The sequence below is a fragment of the Camelus bactrianus genome, chromosome 2 (assembly GCF_048773025.1).
Source record: "Camelus bactrianus isolate YW-2024 breed Bactrian camel chromosome 2, ASM4877302v1, whole genome shotgun sequence".
NCBI classification, from domain to species: domain Eukaryota; kingdom Metazoa; phylum Chordata; class Mammalia; order Artiodactyla; family Camelidae; genus Camelus; species Camelus bactrianus.
The window spans coordinates 71,714,030-71,736,768 of NC_133540.1; the positions used below are offsets into that span (position 1 = coordinate 71,714,030).

A 22,739-nucleotide genomic window follows, 5' to 3' on the forward strand; every position below is an offset into this window, starting at 1 on the left:
ATTATGAATTACAAGTTATATATTATTCTCATTATAGAGAATGGGATTTAGTCATTTTCACTACATCTTTCTGTTATCTTCCATAGTATTGCTGAAGTAGGTAATTAAGAAGACATGATGGTCAGGTGACCTGGGAGCTGGATCTGGGCAATTGGAGGCTCCCCACCCAATATTCCTATCCTTGGAATCTCTGTGCCACTTGCCTCCACAACCCAGAGGCTTCTCCAACTTTGCACAATAATGTGCTATTGAGGTTATCTGGACTGGGTATGTGATAAACTCAGTTAAGGCCCCCATATACAAAACTGAACCCAGTTAGGGCATACAGACGTACTTCATTTTATTGCACTTCACTCTACTGCACTTTGTAGGTATTGTGTGTTTTTAACAAATTGAAAGTCTGTGGCAACCCTGAGTTGAACAAGTCTACAGTGCCATTTTTTCAACAGCATCTGTTCACATGATTGTCTCTGTGTCACATTTTCATAATTCTCATAATGTTTCAAATTTTCACTATTATTCCATTTATTATGGTGGTCTGTGTTCAGTGATCTTTGATGTTACTATTGCAAAAAGATTATGACTCATTGAAGACTCAGAAGATGGTGTCTTTTAACAAGAATGTACTTTTTTGATTAATGTATATACATTGTTTTTTAAACATAATACTATTGAACACTTAATAGACTAAGTGTAGTGTAAACATAACTTTTATATGAATCAGAAAATAAAAAAAAAATTGATGTGACTCACTTTGTTGCCTCCCAAGATGTTTGAGAAGCAACAAGTGTTCTCTGGGTATTTTCACAGAGAAAAGGCAGGACTAAGGGAATTCGATCTATTCATTGTTTATGATAGTGGTGCCGAAGGTGGTCAAACTAGTCCAATGATCCCTGTATACTCAATAGAAGCATTTCAACTATATTTATTTTGAATAATGGTAACTCTACATGTACAAGTCCTTTTTCATTAAAGTACTTAGTAAAATTAAATTGTGGGCTTTACATTCAGGGTTCTATACAAATTGTGCTGATTTGGCCTCAAATGTCCATATACTTTACTGACCTTTAATCAGTTATAAACCTGTGGAGCTAGCTCTATTGATTAAAATCACATTAATAGGTCAATTCTGGAAGGCAAGTCTACTTTAACTGAAGAAAAGAACAATTAGTAAATCAGTACCACTATGTAAAACTGCCAAGAGAATTAAATGCTCACCAAATCACTGTGAGTTCTCTTTCCCTTTATTTTCTCATCAAAATATAATTTTTCCTCACAGAATTTTTTACATAAGCATGGGAAATACAAAATAAACATTTTAGTACATTAAATATTAGGAGATTTAGGAAATGAATGGATGATAATTTTAAAATAAAATTAGAAAGTAATTAAGTAATTGATTATTATAGGGTAGACATTAAAAATCAAAAAATAATATGAGTTGAAGAGATTATGACTTTAAAGATATTAAACACATAAAGTTAGATGGATCTGAAAGAAGAGTTAAAGAAGGTTATATCTCAGAATGGATCCAGACAGCAGAAAGATTATGAGCTTATAAACAAGAAAACTACTTTATAAAAGTTCTGAAGCAAAGAAGAAAAAGGATTTTAAAAAATCCATATAATTGTTTAAAGTGTTTTATCATATTAAACAAATAGCAAATCTCTTTGAGTTTGAAAATGAGAATATAAATAACTCATATTTTCATAGACCATTTTCCTCTTTACTTGACATAATTATAAAAATCAATTAACTCTAGCCTCAAGATATTTGGCAAATGTGCACAAAACAGACAAATAAAATGTACAATTAGTCAAAACTATTATATTTATGAAGTTTTGAGAGAAGGCAGAAAACAACAGGGTAAGAAAACTAACATTTCTGGAAAACTCATTCTATGCCAGTCTTGGTTTTTTTTCCAACTTGTCTTATTTACTTAATTTACTTTTCATTTGTCCCTTCAAGATAGGTGGTAATATCTACATTTTATATATGAAAACACTAAGGTTGAAAACACTGAAATAAACTGTCCAAGAGTGATGAAAAACCAAGTGAATTAAATCTATGCAGTGACATGTTTTAATAGAGACAGAACTAACATTTGTAAATCTTAGAAGAAAAAAGTTCCAACCTCCTGAGTTTGGGGAGAGAAAGAGGGAGACGGAAAGAGAGAAAGTGAGGAAGAGTGGAGTCAGTAATCAGAGGAACAGGGTTTGGATGTGGGCTAGACTCTGCTGGGCTCTAAACTCTGGGAGAATTCCTAGAAGATAATACACACACACACACACACACACACTTCCTGCCCCTTGTGGGAATAGTTCTCCAATTGGGTTAGCTACCTCTCACATTATATTAGCAGGCTTCAAAGGAATTAATTACAGTACTCTACAACAATATAGTAGAGCACAGGTAAAATGTACCCTAAGATAATGAAAACAATTATCCAGTTCTACATAATTGGGCTATTTGTATCTCCTGGCCAATAGCCTACATTAATACTTCTTTGATGATGTGAATATAATTACTTTTTTTAGTAAAAATTATGCTTAATAGACTACTCAAAAATGTGTATCTATGCAGCATTCAACTCACTTAACCTCTCAATTTGCTCATCAGCAAAAGGAGGACTCTGGACTATAGACAATTTCTAATATTCCTCCCAACTGTGAAAGTCTATGATTACATAATTTCTACAGTGAAGATGACCTAAGGGACAGGGTCAGCGGAAGCCTAAAAACTGCCACGGAAAAGAAAGGAGGAAGGTCGCAGTCTTTTTCAGAGTACTTAGGAGGATGCACTCAAATCCAGTTGCACATTTGGAAAACATACAAAGTAATAACCAGGGTGCAAAAGTTAAGAAAAGGAGATAAGGCTTTTAATATGAACTAGGCTACCAAGAGCAAGAGTGTGAAGGTAAGAGGTCAATGCAGGGCATCACATGATCATCTCTTGAGGAAAAACCAGACTTTGAAACAGAGAGAAGGAAAGGAAGGTTAAGAGACTCTAATGACATTTACACCAAATTGAAAGGCATACTTCTAAGACAGAAGTTTGTAGAGGTTAAAGCGATTAGATAACACAGTAGTTATAGTATATTTAATTTTAGCCACAGACCAATATTTTATGCTTATCCCCTATAAGAAAAAAGTTTTTTAATATCCACCTTTGAAACTTTAACTGTTGAGGCTACCCTCCTCTTATCTGGAACATTTCCTCTATTATATATCTCTGTAAAAAATAAAAATTGCCTAGAACTTGCTTAGTTGATTATTTCTCCTTTTAGGATGCAAAAATGAAGCAAATTTTAATGTTTGTAATCTTTATAATCTGCTGTAAATTGTCTTTATATTTCTTAGAACAATCCTCTCCATGTGAAAATACACATCCTTTATTTAGTTCCAGAGATACAGCATCTGAGATTAGGTGCAAATTGATGTAATTACCAATATTCAGTATAGTTCTGCTAGTAGTAGCAGTCAAACAGTAGATAGGGAGAATGGATGTGAAAGAATAAAGGGAGTGATTACAAATACTAACATCTGATTATTTTAAAAATCAGTTAAATATGTTTGTCCGAACAAAGACAACCTATAGTTAGCCATTTTTCCTCTTTACTGCTGCCTGTGAAGAAAAGTGCTCTAAGTAATTAAAAATAAAACAAGAACAAAACCTCAGTCTGTTTATTCAATCAGCATAAAAGACCTAGATAAATGGAACAACCTGTTGCTAAGACAGAATCACTGCCTACTTAAAGATGATACACCTAGGGGAGTCTGAGGCTGGGCCAAACTACAAGCTAATCACATGCCTGCAGTTTAGGCTTTGAAATGAGTGCTTCCTTGTCCCTGTTTGGCTCCATTCAGCCCTTTCATTTTCAAAAGAGTTCTGGTTTGGACAGTAAATTGTAAGATTACCTTATTCCAAATCCAAGAGTGTGACCACACAGAGCAAAGCTAAATACCAGTACCAACAATAACAAATAACATTTTAGCCAACTATTTCACATAATGTGAGAGTGAAGTATCATCCTTGAAGGGCTACTTAACCTTAAACTTACTTATTGTAATAAAGACTTTCAACTTTCCTTTATATGTTGTAAAAAAGGATAGTTGTAAATCTGAATTAATGTTTCAGCAACAGAAGACAAAGAGAGAACCCTATCTAATGTTAGGCATGGCATCTGCTTTCTAAAGCACAACCCACACCCAGGATCTTAACTGGCAGTGTATTTAAATTGCAAGTTCAATCTCCTGCAGTATGAATACTATTTGCAGAGTCCAAAGGCCATATTTTGAATGTTGTAACTGCTTACCCTTATAACAGATGAAGTGGAGAGGAAGCAGGAGTAAATTTAAGACTTTCAAAGTCTCCTTACTTATCCAAAGACTTCACAGCCATGAAGTGGCAAGCTGACCAAGGCAAGATTTGAATATATAACTGTGACATCAAATTGGGTGCTTCTATTTTGAGTACTACATAGCATTCTGACTGTCTAAGAAACAAAATTTACCAATCATCACGAATTTTTACTAACTCAACTCATGCAGGTCATCCTCGACAAATTCTAAATTTCTTATCCCTTAATTTACTCTAAAATTAACTAGAGAGACTGAGAGCAAGACTGTGAAATATCAGAAGACTTCCTCACCACTGGAGCCCTCAATTTTCCATCCTTGGCTCTCACACAATGGATCAACTTAATTAAGAACAAAAAAGAGCAAGATGGCAAAATTAAGTTCTAATAATATCACACTCAAGCTGTTTTTACTGGATTAAGCATTGGCAGTATATATTATAAAAACAGGCTGAAAAACGAGATTCTAAACAAAGACACACAGAGGCAGAAAGAAGACACTGATTTGGATCTACTCCATTTCACTCCTCAGTTCAAAAAGTGTTTTTACACACATGCAGACACATTGCCTCTGCTTTCACATTCTTCTGACTGCAGACCCATGTTTTCAAACATTTCTTATTTGATAGCACAGATCCTTAACTATGAAGCACAGTCTTCTGAGACACTTAAAAAATGAGGCTTAAAGTCCCAAAAAGATCCCTTTAGTCCCATTTCAGTCCCAATTATTTCTGCCATTCTAAGAAAACAATTTTCCTTGCTGTCAGCTAATTATGTTGCAGAAAACATGTAACTAAAAATACACAATTCTATGAAAATATTTTACCTTTCCATGTAATTCTATTAATTTACATTAGGGGATTCTACTTGCAATATGAAACTAGAAAAGCAATCATGCACAAGAAATTTAAAATATCATATTTTTATTTCACATTTGATAACCTAACATTTTGTCAAAGATTATTCCACTTTAAAATTGTTTTGACTGGAAATGGATATCAAATCAATTAACAGCATTAATACTGATCTCAGACTGTGATTAAAAATCTGTTTGCTCGTATTAAAAAACGAGAAGTAGTTTAAAAAGTCAGTAATATTATTTAGAATTCGTAATTCTGCACTGATAAATTGGTAGACACAGAAACTAAAAAGAAGGCTCTTGTAGAACTAATATTTTCTGAATATAAGTAGCTGAAAAATACTATAAACAATTCACATTTTAAATAGGAAATGACACTATTAGCATTAGATCTAAGGGAAAAGTTTAAAAAGAATGACCAGGAAAAGTTACATTTTTAAAATCAAAGCACGATTGATCACTATGGAGAATGACCCATTTTTCCTCCATTTGAGGCAGGAAGGAGGTATGTATTAGGAAGCTGCTGACTGGGTTATAGAACACTTCACAATCATGCCAAAATAATTGAGAGTTCAATCCAAACTCAGTTCCTCTCCTCCTTCTCAGTTTCCTATGGTGGTGAAGAGTATGTGCCTCCTCCACTGAGTCACTCAAGAATGATGTTAGACTTTCTTCTTTTATTCACACTTCTAAAGAATGACTGAGTTGATAGATTCAAGCTCCTCATTCTCCCCCGTAAGGAGATTCTCCTCTTCAGTCACTTCTGCAGTTACTCAGCACAGTCCTCCACCAGAACACAGCTGGAATACTGCCAGGGTCTTCTAACTGGTCTCCATCTATTGCAATGTCACTCTCAAAATCTTCTAACACAAAGCTGGGCATCTCTTAGCCTACATTATTTACAGAATTCCCTTTGGACCTCACAGGGATCAGATCTTCTTAACTTCTAGCCTCCTCTCTTGCCATATCCCTCATTCTACCTTAATGTTTCTTCCAAACAGAATTACTTGCCATTTCCCTCTTTTGCCAGACCATAACTCATGGCTTTGGCCATAGCATATCCCTGCTGCTTTCTCATGACAATAGTAAACAAACTTTGTTTTTCCATGAGGGCCAGTTTATAAAACAGGATAACTTATAGAGGTCATCTTTTTTCATTCACACTGAAAATATTTATCTCGTTTGTATATATATTTATATATATTAATGAGCACTATATATATGTGTGTGAAATATATATATACATATTGCCATGTGCTTCACAGTTTCTTTTTAAAAATGCAATATTCAAATTCTTCCTTATGGTCTGTAATACAGCATCAGCTAGAAACCAACTGGGAATATACAATGTAGATGCTCAGTACTCAATGTATATTGATAGGAATGTCAATCCAGCACATTTTTTACACAGTTTACGAAGTATAGCCGAAATCCATATATTTTCTTTAAAAGAATCACCATAGACTTGACACATGGAACTGAGCTGATCACGGGGGTCCTGGCTGTCAGCAGCATTGCCCCTAAAGGGCACTCTTTTCCCAATAATAACGTTCTTCATTTTGCTCCCAGACTGTCACTCAGAGTATTCCTCTTCGGTGGCCTGGAAGCATCACTCCTCTTACAAGCTCAGCAGCCAAGAGCAAGTTCTATCTTCAGAATCTGGGCAATATTTTGAGAAAATAAAACTATTTCGTCTTGGCAAGTCTGTGCATATGAGTATTCAGGGGCTGATTTTCCGGTTTATGGATTATCTAAAATCCTTTGCTCCTTCTTCCTTGCTTTTGGCCATTTCACTGCTCATTAGCATTGCCACTGAAGGGTAGACAGGAAAAATAAAAAGAAAGAATCAAGAACAACCAGTTTTGTTATTTATTAACTGCTTATCAACCACAATAAGAATTCTTGAGGAGAAGAATAGAAGTTTTGGCCAGTTAGTTTTTGAACTGTTATTTTCAATTTTCAATGTTTGTCCTATTCTCAATTACACCTACATAATTAAAAGTTGGCATAAATGTGTTTTCCCAACACTACTTATTCCATTTGTAAAGTTTACTAATTTTACTTTTTCTGTGAGGCTATTTTCTTCTTTTGTTTGCTACAGTATAAAACTGTCATTTTCACTGATTTTTTTGTTCACATCTAGAACAAAGAACAGGTTAGTATTATGAAACAGTAGTATACTAATAACTTCAAAACTAAGAGGAAAAAAAGTAAATGTAAGTTAATTTCCCCCTTCCCAAGAAACCACACTTAGTGGAATGATCTGATATGCGGCATTAAATTTAGAAAGGATCTCATTAGTTTTATTAATAACAGGATAACTGGATCATAAAGCCCACCTCCTCCTTTACTTGACCTAATAGCAAAACTAGTGACATCCAGAGGAAACAAAAAAAGAGGAAAGCGGCAAACGGTAGAGACTATTCTTTACCTCTGACTACTGCATGAATGTATTGTCTTTGTAGCCTATAAGAAAACAAGCTTAATGTTTAGCAACCACCACTCAAGCTGAGTAAAGAGATTTCCATTATACATGAAGACCTCACTGCACGTAGTAATCTCCTTACCCCTTTTATAATTTTCTTCTGAAATATATGTTTGCTTTATGGCACCTTAAGGGCACCATAAAGGTTGTATTTATTGTAGTATCACATTCTCTAGTATGATAATAGACCACAGTCACCCTACTTTGAGTCCTGAATTGCTCTACCTTCAGCTTTCTAATATACAATACTATCTCAGAAGGCAGATACACCTTAACATTCTTAAAGGATGGGAAAAATGTCTTATAAGAATACTTCAGTATTCAAATGAGTACATAATAGGTGTTCAATAAGCACTGAATCAAAAACAAAATCACATGTTATGGCTTTCGTGTAACCTTTTAAAAGTATGTTTTCTGAAATTGGAATATGAGGATGTAACTCATGATTTCTCAGCTTGAAAATAATGAATTATAAAAAATGTCCAAAACCCACCATGACTACACCACCAGGAATCAGAAGAATAATCCCTTTCAAATCTGTACATGAGCCACCACCCACACCAATGAAGTGTTCAATTTTTTAAAATAATCTTGTTAAGAAGAAATTTATAATGGTTTTCACAAAGGCCATGCCTCCTTTGAGAGTTGCTGGTATTTCTAAAAATAAAATTCACTAGTTTTGTGTTATCACCATTCAAAGAAGCAGCAAGAAGAAATCCAGATACTGAAGAGCAAGATAGTAATTGCCACTACACCACTAACACAATTTTACCTGTTGTCAGATTGTGGAAATTATCAGAAGGCTCAGTCTTCCAGATTTTAATTAACCATGAACTACATGCAACAGAACAATAGGACTGACTCTCTTGTCCCACATTAGCTCCAAAGGTACTACCTGGTCTTCGGTTTTTAAGATAATAAGCCTATCTAAAATGTGCTGCTGGTGGGGCTTGTCATTTTAATGATGTTGCGATTAAGTATACTAAACATCTGACCAATTTTAGGTGCCTATTCCAACTTAAACTTAGATTTAAATCTGCTAAGCATTTCCTTCATAAGATTACATTTCACCATCCCAGGAAGTTATGAACTAGCAAGTTTTAAATATTTTTTGATGCCATACTTCATTAATTATGTTCCTCAGCTCCATTCATAACACAGCTTGCTTTCTTTATCAGTCATCAATGCACCCAAACCACAGGATTCCTATCCCCTCACTGTTCATGTATTCTTCATTTTCAGAAGGCTGAATTGGGGTTAGAAAATTTGGGACACTTTCTTTTTTCATTTTCACCTATGACTAAAGATCTGTCAGCTATGGTATAGCACAAATAGAAGTAAAAGTTCCATAAAAGGAAATATTTAAATGGGATACTGAAAATTAATATCATATGAATTTATTTTATCTATTTAAGTTCTATGTGGCAGTATGTACTGCCTTGTGAAACAACTATATTCTTTTTTAATTGTTCCAAAATGAATTTTTAAGTAAATTAGATGCATAATAGAATTTACTTAGAGGACACCTATATTCAATTCAAATGTGTCTATTGTAAAGAGGATTTTATGCTATTTTAATGCCACTTACATATGAATACCATGTGTTCCTAAAATTAGCATATTGAAAGACTAAATGTTGATTCTATTTGTAATGCTATATCAATATCCATAAGGTATAATCTACTCATAATTTCAGGTAAGAAAGTTTTATCTAAATCTAAGTGCTAATCTGGGAAACTAAATGAAGCAAAATTGCAAAACAACTAATAGAGTCTGTTTCAGAGAGAACATATAAGCTTCTCTGGCTAATTCCACTGTCATTGGCCCAGTATCACTTGATCTGAGATTATAAAACAAAAAAAAACAACCACCAAAACACAAAACAAAAACAGTGTTATCTGAACATTTGCTATCCAAATGAATAAAAAGATTTGAATAAAAAGGGATATTTTAAATCCTCTTATTGAAAATTGTCTTATGATTGTGCCTTTAAAAAATTACCAAATTTTATCTCAAATACTAAATATATTTAAATTACCAAATATATATCCCAACTCCCACCTTTAAAAACAAACCCCTCACTTTACTTCTTACTCCCAACCCCATCACACCCTTGTTCTCCCTTAAAGCCAAACTCATAGAGTTTCTTAAGTCCCATTAAAGTTTTCAATCCTTACCAATCAGTACTTTGTCACTTCAGTACCCTGAAAGCAATTTTGTCAGTCATTTTGGTCCTCAACATTTCCAAACCCAATAGTCAAGTCTCAACTGTCATCCATAAAATTTGACGGGGTTTCCTCCTTGAAATACTTGGCTTCCAGAACAGCACACACACACACAAACACACACACACACACACACACACACACTCCTGGACTTCTTTCTAATTCACAGGCCACACACATCTTTCTCTTTTCCTGGATCCTCTCCTCTCTCCTCGACCTCTACCTTTTGGAATGTCCCGTGGTATAGACTTGGACCTCTTCTCTTTGTACAGTTACTCCTTAAGTGTGCTATCCCCTCCCATTGTTTTAAAAATCATATCTATATTGATGAATTCCAAACATACGTACAGCTCAAATTCCTAACTTCCACTGAATTTGATTCATATAATCAACCAACAACCTAAATCCCCAAATGATGTCTTATAGGAATATCAAATTTAATAAATGCAAATTTTTATTTTTATCTAAAACTTGCTCATTGCCCCCAAGTTCCCAATTTTAATCACCCACTTGCTCAGATAAAAAAACCTTGGAAGCCTCCTTACTTCCTCTGGATTTCTCCCAGAAAAACAATCCATTAGAAATTCTGTTTCTTTTATCTTCAAAAGATATTCTCAATCTTACAACTACTCATCTTGCTCAGCTAACAATTACTGGAATAGTTCAATTCACTACTGTCAAACTAATCTTTATATTTCTAATCCAACCAGTCTATTCAAGCTGAGACGATTATCTTTCTAAAATACTAAGTATTACGTATCACGTGTTTGATCTCAACCCTCCAGTGGGCATCCGATATACCTACAAGGTCTAAATACCGTCCTATGACCTGTAAGTCTCCATAGCATCTTCCCTAGTTGCCTCTCAGACCTTATTTCTTTCTACTTCCTGCTTTGCTCACTGAACTTCACATTTGCTCCACACTGACTTTTAAGATGTTCCTTAAATTAATTAAGCAGATTCCTTGGTATCTTATTTCATGGCCATTGCCTTTGCTATGCCCTCTGGCTGTAATCTTTTGTTTTCAGATATCCACATGGCTAATTTCCTCTCCTTGAATCAGGTCTTTGCTCCAATGATCATCTCCTCAGGGAAGTGTTACCAGATCATCCTATTCAAAATAGGGTACCTTTCCTTCATTTTTCTTCAAAGCAGTTATCAGTACTTGACATCATAATATGTATTTTCTCATTTACCTCGTTGTCTCCTCAACAAGAATGTAAATACTTAAATACAAGAACATAGCTTACTTTTTTGACATTTTAATTCCAGGAAAGAAAAGTTCATAAGAGTATGTTCAGAATAATGTATTGAATGATAGAACATTCTCCCAGTGAGCACACATACTGTATAGTTGCAGTAATGCCTATATTACTCTGTAGTTTCAGGAATATAGCTTCTAGAATTACAATGATTTTGACAATGAAGCAAACACCTTTTTAAGATTACTTGGGAAAAATCAGGTACTCAGAGCAATGATATAAGATTATTCATTTTAAATACATTACTTTGAATTATTTGGGGATGAAAAAAAAGTTTAAGAATTGTGGTTTTAATATAATTAATAATTTGATCTTTTCCATGAGTAAAAATATCTGTTAATAAGGAACTTGACTACAGAGCAATTTATAAATTCCTAACGCACACAGGGATGACTTTTTGTACTTAGTTTCTTGTGTTAACCTCTGGGCTCCCCTCTATTCACTCAAGGAAACTTTCAGTGGTTCAACCCAGCCTCAGATTCACTTTGATAACCATTTGGTGAACAGCAGTAGTATTAAAAGCTGAAGTACCTGGAGCAGGAATCCAAAACTATAAAGAACACCGAAAAAACCCTGGCTATTTCTTTTACACACTACATTTTGAGTGATGCCAAACGTATGCTAATATTCCTGGCGTGCTTCAAATTGGTAAATTCTAACAGCTCTTCTAGTTCCTGCTGGTTAGAACATAAGACCACTCATTCCTCCATTCAGCCTTAAATGTACACCATCATTGTGGTATACAGTAGCGCTGTATATAACGTCTTAGTATTAAAGCTAGACAAAACAAAAACAAAATCTAAAACAAAAAACAAATCCAGTTCTATCAATCTGATATTGAAATTATCTAGGATACCTGATGAACAAGTATATTATGCATAATTCTTGTGCATACCAAAAATATCTCCATTTTAAGGGATCCTTCATATGTGTAATTTAATGTTTAATTAAATAAAGGTTTAATGTTCATTTATTTCCCTTTGTATTTTGTTTTTTTTAAATTCACTCTAAACCTAAGTATTAAAAATAGCTATACAAAACATACTGAATCTCTTCTCCAAATTCCTCAAATATAAAAATTTGTCTTCTTTTTAGTTCATAGAAGGGTAGAGCTTAAATGAGCATTAGTCTAAATCTTGTTTTAGGGTTGATAAAAACGAGGACTAAAGAAAATAAATAACTTTCCAATATTTCCAATACTGTTATTGATCAAATGCGTACTTAGCCCCAAACCCTCTAAATTCTAATCCAGAACATTTTTTACTATGTCTTAACATCCCCTGTATGTTTTTCACATTCATCTGAAATCTGTATCCACACCCAAATGTTAGAATTCACCAATTTAAATGAGCTAAATCCACAGATGTCCTCTTAATAACCAATTCCAGAATGACTTTAGTTATTTTTCCCATTATCCTTTAGACATCCATCTCATCACTTACTTTTACTCTGAATTTTCAATAGTACATTATTCCAACTAGTTTATTAATGAATATTGGCACAGGGCAAGGCCTAACATAATATGATAAACTATTCATTCATTTAACCTAGTATTCCATTCTTTAATTATGTTATTTTGCCAATATTAAAACCAATTTATCAGGTTAAAGTTGACCTAAGTTTCATCCTCCGTTAGTCTTATAATAGGATATGCTAAAAGGAAGATTTTGCCTTTTAAACAAATTAAATAAAAATGAAAATTACTATATGATAATAGACAGTGGTTTTATATTACTACACAAACTGGATGGTGCTGCTGCTGCTGATGGTAGTGGTGGTGGTAGTAATATGTGTGTAGGGAAGATTGCTATAATACATAACACTTAATTATCTTCCAGGCCAAAATTATCTGAAAACATATATTATTATTCACAAAACTCAGTGGTGACATTTTTTAAAATATATCTGTATTTGTGCCCTAGTATGGTTTTTTCATAGGTCTCTGTATGTGTGTTTCATGTTAGAAAAATCAATTAGTTCAGGACTCCAAATGTTCCACAGGTAAGCAGTCACTAATGCCTATTTACAACAGCACTATTAAGCATACCTACATTCTATCCGGTGTCTCAGATTTTTCCACAGATAGTATTAGTTTAAGAGTATATTTCTATTGGATTTTAAATTTGTGAAAAATTTACATCACTAGAGCTAGCAATCTAATCTATCTAGAGAATAGAGAGTGATGATATGTTCTAAAATTAAATTCTTACAAGAAATAAGAGTCAGAGATAATATTTCCTCTTCTGGTTTGAAAATAAAAACCACCTGTATCTTACAGAATCACAGACCTCACTAAATGGCATTTTTTTCTGGGAATTTAAAAAAAATATTTCATGTGATTTTCAAGTTAGACTACAAAGAAACAGCTCAGAATGCAGTGACACCTAATGGCAAAGCTATCTTTATAGACTACAAATGTATTTTCTAATAAACATTATATTTGTAGTCAAATTAAATACTTTACTTGCCAATATGCTATTCTCTGAAATATCATGAAGATCTAATGGCAGTGCCAAATACTTCACTTTTTAATACTAAAGTAATATATGCAAGTGAAGGAAAAAAACAACTTTCTGGATTAAAAGTTCAGTTTTAAAATTACAATATCCCTTTGAGATAAGATTACAGTATAAATTTAGCCTTAGAGATTAGAATTAAATATAATACATCTTCCATTACTCCTAAAAACCTCAACTGGTTTCTACTGTTGGATAAGTTGAAAGTTAATTACTTTGATCTTTATTCATATTTGAACTAAAATTTATAGGAGATATTTATGTCAATTCACTTGGAATAGAAAGCAAAGGTCCTTAGTGTAATGGCTTATTAGTCATGTCATAGTTGATACTGTTGATTAATAACATTGTCTAATTTAATGTACATCTGAATTACACTTCAAATAACTGTATTATTAATACAGAAAAATGCAATAGTAAACTATATCCTTATTTTAAATTCAGAAACTACTTCTAAATAATTTCTAGAAATTTACACTGAATATTATCCATAAGTTAGGGAACAAACAATTACTATAAATAATAAAAGGATAACTTAAATCATTGAGATATCTTTAACAGCACAGGGTCCCTGATGACTCCTGAGGGCTATCATTAACCAATGTAAATCATGTAAAAAGTTAAAAAAGAAACAATTTCATAGAAGATACAGCACATCTTCTGGAAATGCTTTTACATTCTGTATTTGATAAAACAGTCCTCAGTTCATCAGTAATGAAAAGGAATGCTTTAAATCTACCGTCTATTATTGTTTATAATGTGATGACACATTTTATTCACCTACCAATTTTGTACTTTAATTTGAACCTTCTCATGATGAAAATATTCTGTGAATTGTCTTAGGCTTTTCAAACATGTCATAGTTGATGACTGTGATGTCAGAGGACAAAGTATCATTTGCTTATGAAAAAACATGAGTAAGTGCTTCATTTCTATTCCCTGTTGGTATAAGACATTTTACCGTGACTGATAACAACAAAAACATGCTAGTGATTTCTGCAATATATGGATAAGTACACTGTTTGAGTGTTCCCTTGTAGAGATAAATAACTGAGGATAACTCTTCAATCAGCTCTGTGGGCAAAGGAACCAGATAAAGAAATGAGCATACATTAAACTGTTAAAAACGTGAGATCCTCCATATTAGATATGAAGCAAAACACAAACTGTGCAGTTGACTGGAAATGCCACCTAATCCCTGCTTAATTAAAGCAGTGCTCTAAACTCCTGTTGTGTTGTGTTTAGGGAGTAAAAAGTGTGGGACGACTGATGTATGAAGAAAATAGCAGTCAGCGTGGCTAATCTCAAAGACTTTGGAGCTTTCTAGCTACATAAATCAGAGCGACTTTTGAATAGCCTCATAAAACACGGTATCATTGCCATTCCATTCACGACTTTTTGGTTCTTCCTACAGCATGCAGATCATTAGGAAACTTCTAAGCAATCAAGTAATGCGGGTCTGATGAAATTACTCAATCAATGCACAGGCTCAGAGTAGAAGCATACTTCAAAACTGCATAGTTTCTATACGTCAAAGACCTTTCTTTGAAGGGGGAGCAAAGGAGATCACAACTGAGGTGATTCATTTCTAAATACGGTGTGTGTATTGTGTGTGTATGTGTATTAAACAAGAATATATAATTATTAAATATCTTTAAAATATGATTTATCAGAAATTCAAAGTGATTACAGTATTAGTGCATTTTTGACTGAAATACATTTCCATTTCAATCATTAGTTTAACCATTGTATCTCATCACTGTAGTGAACTAATGCATTCAAAAAACATATTAGTTTAAAATATGTAATTGACTTTACTAAACTACCTGCATGAAATAAAAACAAAGACAAAGAAAAGGATGGAGAGAGTTTTCAAACATATAATTTGGTTCAATACCAAAAAGATTCACTATCTAAAGGACCTATTAGTGTCTTTTTATCTTTCCAACTCACCTGAACTACATATTACAGCTACTTTCTACTTGAACACATCACATGAGGCTGTGAAAACCTTTCATCTCTGTATATCTCCTTATATTTATAGAGCTGGAATACTCACTTTCCCTCCAGTTTCACCACTTTCATCCCTTTAGTCCTGAAATAATACATTTGCCTTAAGAATATTTCTCACATTAAATACTTGAATGAAGGTAATCACCTCCTAAAGATAATTAATTCTCTTTACCTATTCAACCAAGTAAGTAAACTGATCTAATGAATGTTAACTGGTACTTTAAAATTTTAACATGGCCATTCAGCTTTTAAGTTTTATTTTGGTTGGGATGGGGTTGGAAGCTAAAGGGGCTTTTAACCTCTGAAGTGCACTCAAATTAGACTTGGCCATTCTTTTTTTTTTTTTTTTAATCTAGGATGTGACATTTTTTAGTATATTATAAAAGATATGAAGCTTTTAAAACAACCTTCAATTTGCTAGCTTCATGGCAATATTAATCTATAAAAGAAGCCAGTGCTCTTGTGTAATGTGCTAACTGCTTCGAAGAAACTATTTCTTTTAGTAGTATATACAGTTAATACATACAACCAGCTTTCTAAAGAAATCTGTAATTTGTATACAGTAACTTTATTTTTGTTCTGATTATAAATAAGTAAGCCATGTCACACTGACAGACAACAGAATGCAAAGGAAAAAATGTAACAGTTGTGTTCTATTTTGAAACAAATGCCCAGACAGCATTGCAAAATAGTATTCATCTGGTAGGGGACAGCAAGAGCTGTAGGTGTTTGCAAATAACGTATTTATCGTGCAGACCACAGAATAAGCAATAAAAGAAGCATTTATTCGCAAGCCTCCCTCCTGAGCGACGAGGAGGATAAGTCAGAAACCCCTAATCATAACGTGAATGTAAAAGGACGATAACATATTCGCATTTCCATTCCAGTCATTTACAACTGGAGATAAATGTACATCATTTCTTTAAGAGGACACTTTCTTTCTGAACTCTACCAGAACATTACTGAACCCCTCAATGAGACCATAATTTCTCCCTGAAAAGTTCTGAACCCACAGGCACTGTTAGCCCCCAGGCAAAACGTGATCTAGCAGTCAAGTTACCTAGTGCTTAATTTACTTAATGCATAAATGTAAGGTTTTCTGAATCCTGACCTCATTACCACTTACACACAAATATATCAGGTTCTATTGATATAAATGATAGAGAATGGCAGACATGTTTACAAAGACAGCCTCTGAGACCAAAGAGGGAGCCCCCTGGAGCTAAGGGGGCTGCTGTGGGCACCTACACTAGACAGAAGCCCCTCGCTTGGGTAGGCACAACCTCCACCTGAAGCAGGTTCCCCAGGAAAAGAGAGAGAGAGACAGAGAGAGAGAGAGAGAGAGAGAGAGAGAGAGAGAGAGAGAGAGAGTCTTGCGCGGGGGAGGAGCACGGGGATAGAAAGGGGAGATGCTGCGACCCATCTGTCGCCTCAATTTGCAGAACATCAAGCCGTGTCGACAGATAAAAGTCCTGTGCCCAGAAAAATTCCCCAAGAGGAGCCTCTCTTCAGCCCAGTAAATGAACCTCGCTGGCCGGCGGACGCCAATTTCCGAAAAGGAAATCGTCGCATTAACGCAGAAAAGGCTGCAAGAGCCGGTCTCCCTTCAGCTCTCACGGATTAGCAAGTGAGAAGAGTTGGAGCCTGAAGCCGCGAGCGCTGTGCATGATAATGACGCGCAGGCCCCCGCCCCCGCCCCCACCGCCCCCGCCGCGGCCAGTCCCGGCCCGTCTGGTTGCCAATAGGTGGGGCCAAGAGCATCTCCAAGCCGCTCGGCGTCCTTCCCGGAGTCAGGCCGCTCAAAGCCCGAGCCCCTTTGCTCTCGGCCCTGCACTGCAACTCAAGAGTTGTCGGCGAGGAGAGGCGAGGCAGGCGTCTGCGAGGCAGCCCGCGAGGACGGCTCGCGCGCATTTGCGCCCGCGTTTCCCAAGCGCCCAGGGGCGAGTCTCGCCGCGGCGCCAGGCCCGGGGAGCGCGTGCGAGGCCGCGAGGTGCGCGGCTCCCAGTCCTCGGCTACACCGCCGCCAGCCCCTTCCGCCACCGTCGCGGCGACTCTGCGCGAGTACTGCAAAGCCGAGAGGACAGGAAGAGAAGGAGGCTGGGGGCGCATCCAGCTCCCCGTCACCATCGCACGGCGCTGCGGCGAACGCAGCCCGCTCACGTTGCAAAACCACCTGTTCGATCGGAAGGGAGCTCTCCCCCACCCCCCGCCACCCCAGTTCTTTTAGCCTCACAGGTGACACCTCTTCAGTTCCCCCAAAGATACATGTATTTTTTCAAATGGAGCCAGTGTACATCCGGGAAAGAATATGGAAGGTAGAGTCGATTAAACTTCCTTTCCTTATGCACTTAGAATCCCCCCACACTCCCCGACATACACGCACGCTGAGGTAAATTCGAGACCCCCACGCATCCAGCCCACACTCCACGATTCACCGCGAAACAACAGCACAAGTCAAGGTTCGAGCTTCCACATCCTTCCAGAAAACTGCACGAGTGTGAGGGAAGGGTAGCGGGAAGGGGCAATGAACCGAAGCCACCGCCAACAAGCCACCGCCAGCAAGCCACACGGAGGGCGGAGAGGGGGAAGCAAAGGGAAAACATTTGCAAACCGAAACGGTAAAAGTACCCTCGGGCAGTAGCAGCCCCTTCTTACCGATGTGAATGATCGAATCCGCATTCGCCGAGTGCCAGGTTCGAGACCACCAGACGGACAAAACCAAGAGCAAGGGGAAAACTTCCATCTCCTCCTATGCTGATTCTGTTGTAGGATGAATTTTCTTTCAATATTAAAAAAAAAAAAAGTCCGAAGAGTTTGAGGTCACGGTAGTTTAACACAGCTTTTTCTTTTCTTTTTTTCCCCCAATTCCTATTACCAGAGCAAAGCTTTTAATCGTCTCTGAGGAAGGCAGAGCGAATAAAAGAAAGAGCCTAGGCTGAGGAAACCTCCTTCGCAAAGCCGTGTCACTTGGAGGGGAAATTTGGCATCGCCAGAGTTGTTTGCAGTTTGGCTTTTTAAAAAATGTATCCAGCCTCGCTGGTCTCGGGCAGGGGGAGAGGCTGGAGCTCAGGCCATCCCCATCGTTGCGCCGGGTCCACGGGTCTCCGGTCCCAGCTCTGCCGCAACTTCCAACAGACCACCCCCCTCACGCCGGATGTTCCCTCCCCCTCCCCCAACCGAAAAAGCCCCCCTCCCCCCCGCCCTAACGGCCCGCAGAGAATCACTTGTCTTCGCTGCCAAAATAAAATCTAAGTAGAAAGGAAAGATTAGGAGATTCCAAATGGAGCAGCCAGATTCCAGCAGGGAGAGGTAAAAAGCCGTCTCCAAGAGGGGTAGTAAAAGTGAACTTCAAGGTAATGCAGATAGTAATGCAGAGAAAATTCCCTTTCTGCGCGAGGCGGGAGCGGAGTTCGGCCAGGCGGGCCCGGGGAGCTGGTTCGCTCGGGCGCGGTGGCGGGGGAGTTGCGCCGGGCGCGAGCAGCGGGGCCGGCTGGCGAAGGGAAGCAGCCGCGGGCTGCAGGATGCTTTTGGAGCGGTTCGCCTGGCGGGATGCAGGAAGCGAGCAAGGAGCGAGCCTGGCAGCTTCAGCACTAGACCCACGTTGCCTAGAAATGGATCACCTAGGAGAATGAGCGAGCCCGCGAGAGAGCGGTGCTGTCAGGCGGAGAGAGGGGGAAACCAAGAGAGGAAGAGCTTCTCTCTAATAACCACCTCCTCCCCCTATCTGCAATACAAGGGAGAAACAAAATAGTGTTCTCATTTCCCTTGGAATCTTCAACCGGGACTGAGAAAAAGGCAGGACTCTAAGAGAAAAGACGTTGAAGCCTTTTTTTTTTTTTAACGAGATTAAGGCAACCTAAAAAAGCCACCCCACTTATTTAACCTTGCTATTGCTATCCTCCAACAGGTATTAGACTTTTTCTAGTCTTTGCCTGGAATTAGTCACATTGGTTAAAAACAAATTAGGGACACCTGGTCACCAAGGGAAACGAGACCTAGAAAGCTTTTAATGAGATTTCAATTATAAAGTTATAAAAAGGAGAGGGTGTTCTAATTACCTTTTATGCGGTGATATTTTTTTTTCTGTCTCCAGTGTATTTTTTAGGCAATCAGGATAAAGAAGATCTTGAAATAAAAAAATATAATAAGTAAAACAGAAATGCATGCTTCAGTGAAATATTTGATCAAAATATTACACTGAGTAGCTTGACTACAGACCTGTGTATATAAGGCAGAATGAGGAAGTTGGTTGGTCCCCCATGGAAAGAGCTGATTAAGTGCTGAATGACAGCCTCCCAGTAACAGAATGAAAGGATTTTCTGCAAGTATGCTCCTTAAAATAAAATCCTGATGATTGTGACTTCCTTTCTTCTAATGGCTAACTTACACCCAGTGTGGTCTCATTTCAGACTGGAGATTTGTTAACACAACCAAGTGACTAGTGGAGGCCAGGTATGAACGGTCCTAATATTATTTCAATTATAATTGGAATCCTTTCAGAATGTTGCTACTTGGCATGTATGGATGTCAAGCTCCTCAACCTTTCAGATTCCTCTGTTACCTCCAAATTTGGCAAATATCTTTTCTTCTTACACTCTCACTTGAGCCCTTCTCTCTAGTTGGGTGAATTAGACTATTATTTTTCCAAACATAATTGCATATCACTTCTGTGAAATGACTTCTTTCATTCATCCTGATCATTCTAGATAAGGTTGTGCTACCATATTTTACTTAGGTTAATTTTTTGGAAGGCATCTATTCATCCTCCCCACTCTCCTCTGCTACTTCAAGGCTTAATTCAAATCTTGTCTGTGAAATTTCATTCAGTACTTTCATATGGAATCATATGGAATAAATCCATCCTTCTTCTGTGTTCAAATAGCACATTCTGCCTTTGTATTAGAGTTATATAGGACTACTTCTAAATTAGATCATCGACGGATGCCTTGAGAGTGAAGACCATAACTTATTCACATTTTATTCACTGCATCATTTTACATGGAGCCCCTTGGTTGCCTTGAATTTCATGACTTCCTTCTGAATCTGGCATAAATCAATGCTTTCAAGAAGCCGTCACTGATTAATTCCTCTCAATTTTCATCATTCCTTTATTTTTTTCCCTTAGTATATGTTGACTTAACATTGGTTGTATTGATGCTGTTGTGGATATCATTTTACTTTTTAAAGGGTTCTGTTTCGATTTCATGGATCATATTTGGTTGTTATAGACGATGAAGTCTTTGAAAAAATGGATGTATCTCCCCATAGCTTGTTTCTATTATTCACAAGGGCATTTTAAAAACTGATGAATCACTATATGCTCAATCAAGAAAAAAATTGTGAAATAACCATTAACATGGAAAGAACACACTAATATCCCCAAATCAGAGAACTAGGAAGAACTTCAGAACATTAGCTGTCCAGTCCTGGCTTAATAAATATCATTGCTGGAGAGAGATAAATATAGACAATGCACACTATATTTCCTCTTGGAAATTTGTTCTAGTGTATTATGAACAAAACATTTTCATTATTTTAAAATCCTCCATTCAAATAATTTCTATACCCAATGTGTTCTAATTAATGGTTTTTGTATGGAATATGAATTTAAGCACATTTTTATTTTTTGTGTTAACTATATTTTCTATTTCAGAAAATTGCGTATTATGATATAATATTTAATTCACTTTTTAATGTGTAGGTTAGATGTTAAGTTCCAGAGGGAAAAATAGCAAGTTCACTGGCTATACTTTATATAGGCTTTTAATGAAGGCTCTGTTAATCTAATTAAGGCTACTTAGAGTTAATTCATACATTATCCTATAGAAATGGCTTGCTATACTAAAATTCAAAACTTTGTGACATTATAGCATATTTGGGGGGAAAAAACAGCTTTCATTCACTAAAATTTTATAGCCAGTGATTAATTTTTTTGAATAAGTAAACTATGATTTATTAATTTATTTTTTCTAAGTGAAGCCTATCAATTCATTCAGCCATTAGTTGTGATGTGAATATCAATAATTTGAAGAAATGGTAGATAATCTTAATAGCTGTAAGATGCAAAGTAGAATTTTTTTAATGGAAAGATTTTGGGAATAATATTCAAAGACTGGAGTTACTTTGTTTTAGTATAATTATCTATAAATTTATAAGACAGCATATTTCAAAATTAGGAGAAAAGTTAGCTTAAAAAGAGTATCAGAGGAAAATGGAATATAATGCATTTTGATCATTTTTTCTAATTTGCTATAATTCTATCATCAGTATTATAAATACAGTTAGGTACACAAATGATTCTAAGTATATTACAACTTTAACATGAATATGGAAGGAAAACTATAAGAGGGAGATAACTGACAACCTATATGCAGGCAATAACAAATAATAACGGTAGAATCATAATTGAGAAGTGTAAAAGGAATTTTTGTTTTGTTTCAAAGGCTGAAAATATATCTTGTATACTCAGTAGATCAGAGAAGTTCAGAACTCAATGTGAATTTATGGCCTTTTTTATTTAATGCCAGGTTTTCTAGAAAAGAATGGGAAATTAGGCCTCAGAAGTTGTACTGGTAATTGATGAAATATTTGAACTTAGAAAACACATTTTTTGACTTCTAAATGTGCTTCAAGAAAGTCATTATATCACATATTCCTATACAACTTACTCACATTGGGTATACTATGTCTTTTTTTTTTTTTTTTCCAGGTTAACCTTGCACTGACTCACCACTTTCTATTCTGCCGAACTGTTTTACCTCCGATGGCCCTAGTACAAATCTTATCCTTGAGAATGCGTAATATCCCTTTCCTTCCTTCTTTTCTTCCTTCTTTCCTTCCTTCCCTTCACTTTAAGCTCTAAATCTCTTCCTTCCTCCCTTTGGAAGTTTTTCGTAAATCTGTAAGGCTGCCCTGTCAGGACAATGTCATATTTTCTCCTAACTCAATGAGATATAAATTCCAACCAAATTCTGCAAATAGATTGATTGATAATTTTTTAATGTGAACACTTCACCAAACTC

At 36.1% G+C, this 22,739-nt stretch overlaps 1 protein-coding gene across 5 annotated transcripts in view; it reads right to left on the reverse strand.

Annotated features, from left to right (window-relative positions):
• GRID2 (glutamate ionotropic receptor delta type subunit 2) overlaps positions 1-18,844 on the reverse strand; it is a 1,297,966-nt gene extending 1,279,122 nt beyond the window's left edge. For all 5 annotated transcript variants that reach the window (XM_074343780.1, XM_074343790.1, XM_010953544.3 and 2 more), the window contains exon 1: positions 18,373-18,844. In XM_074343780.1, coding sequence (XP_074199881.1) covers positions 18,373-18,460 — 88 coding nt within the window. In that variant the 5' untranslated portion in view covers positions 18,461-18,844. The remainder of the gene's footprint in view (positions 1-18,372) is intronic.
• Between the last annotated feature and the right edge of the window lie 3,895 nt (positions 18,845-22,739).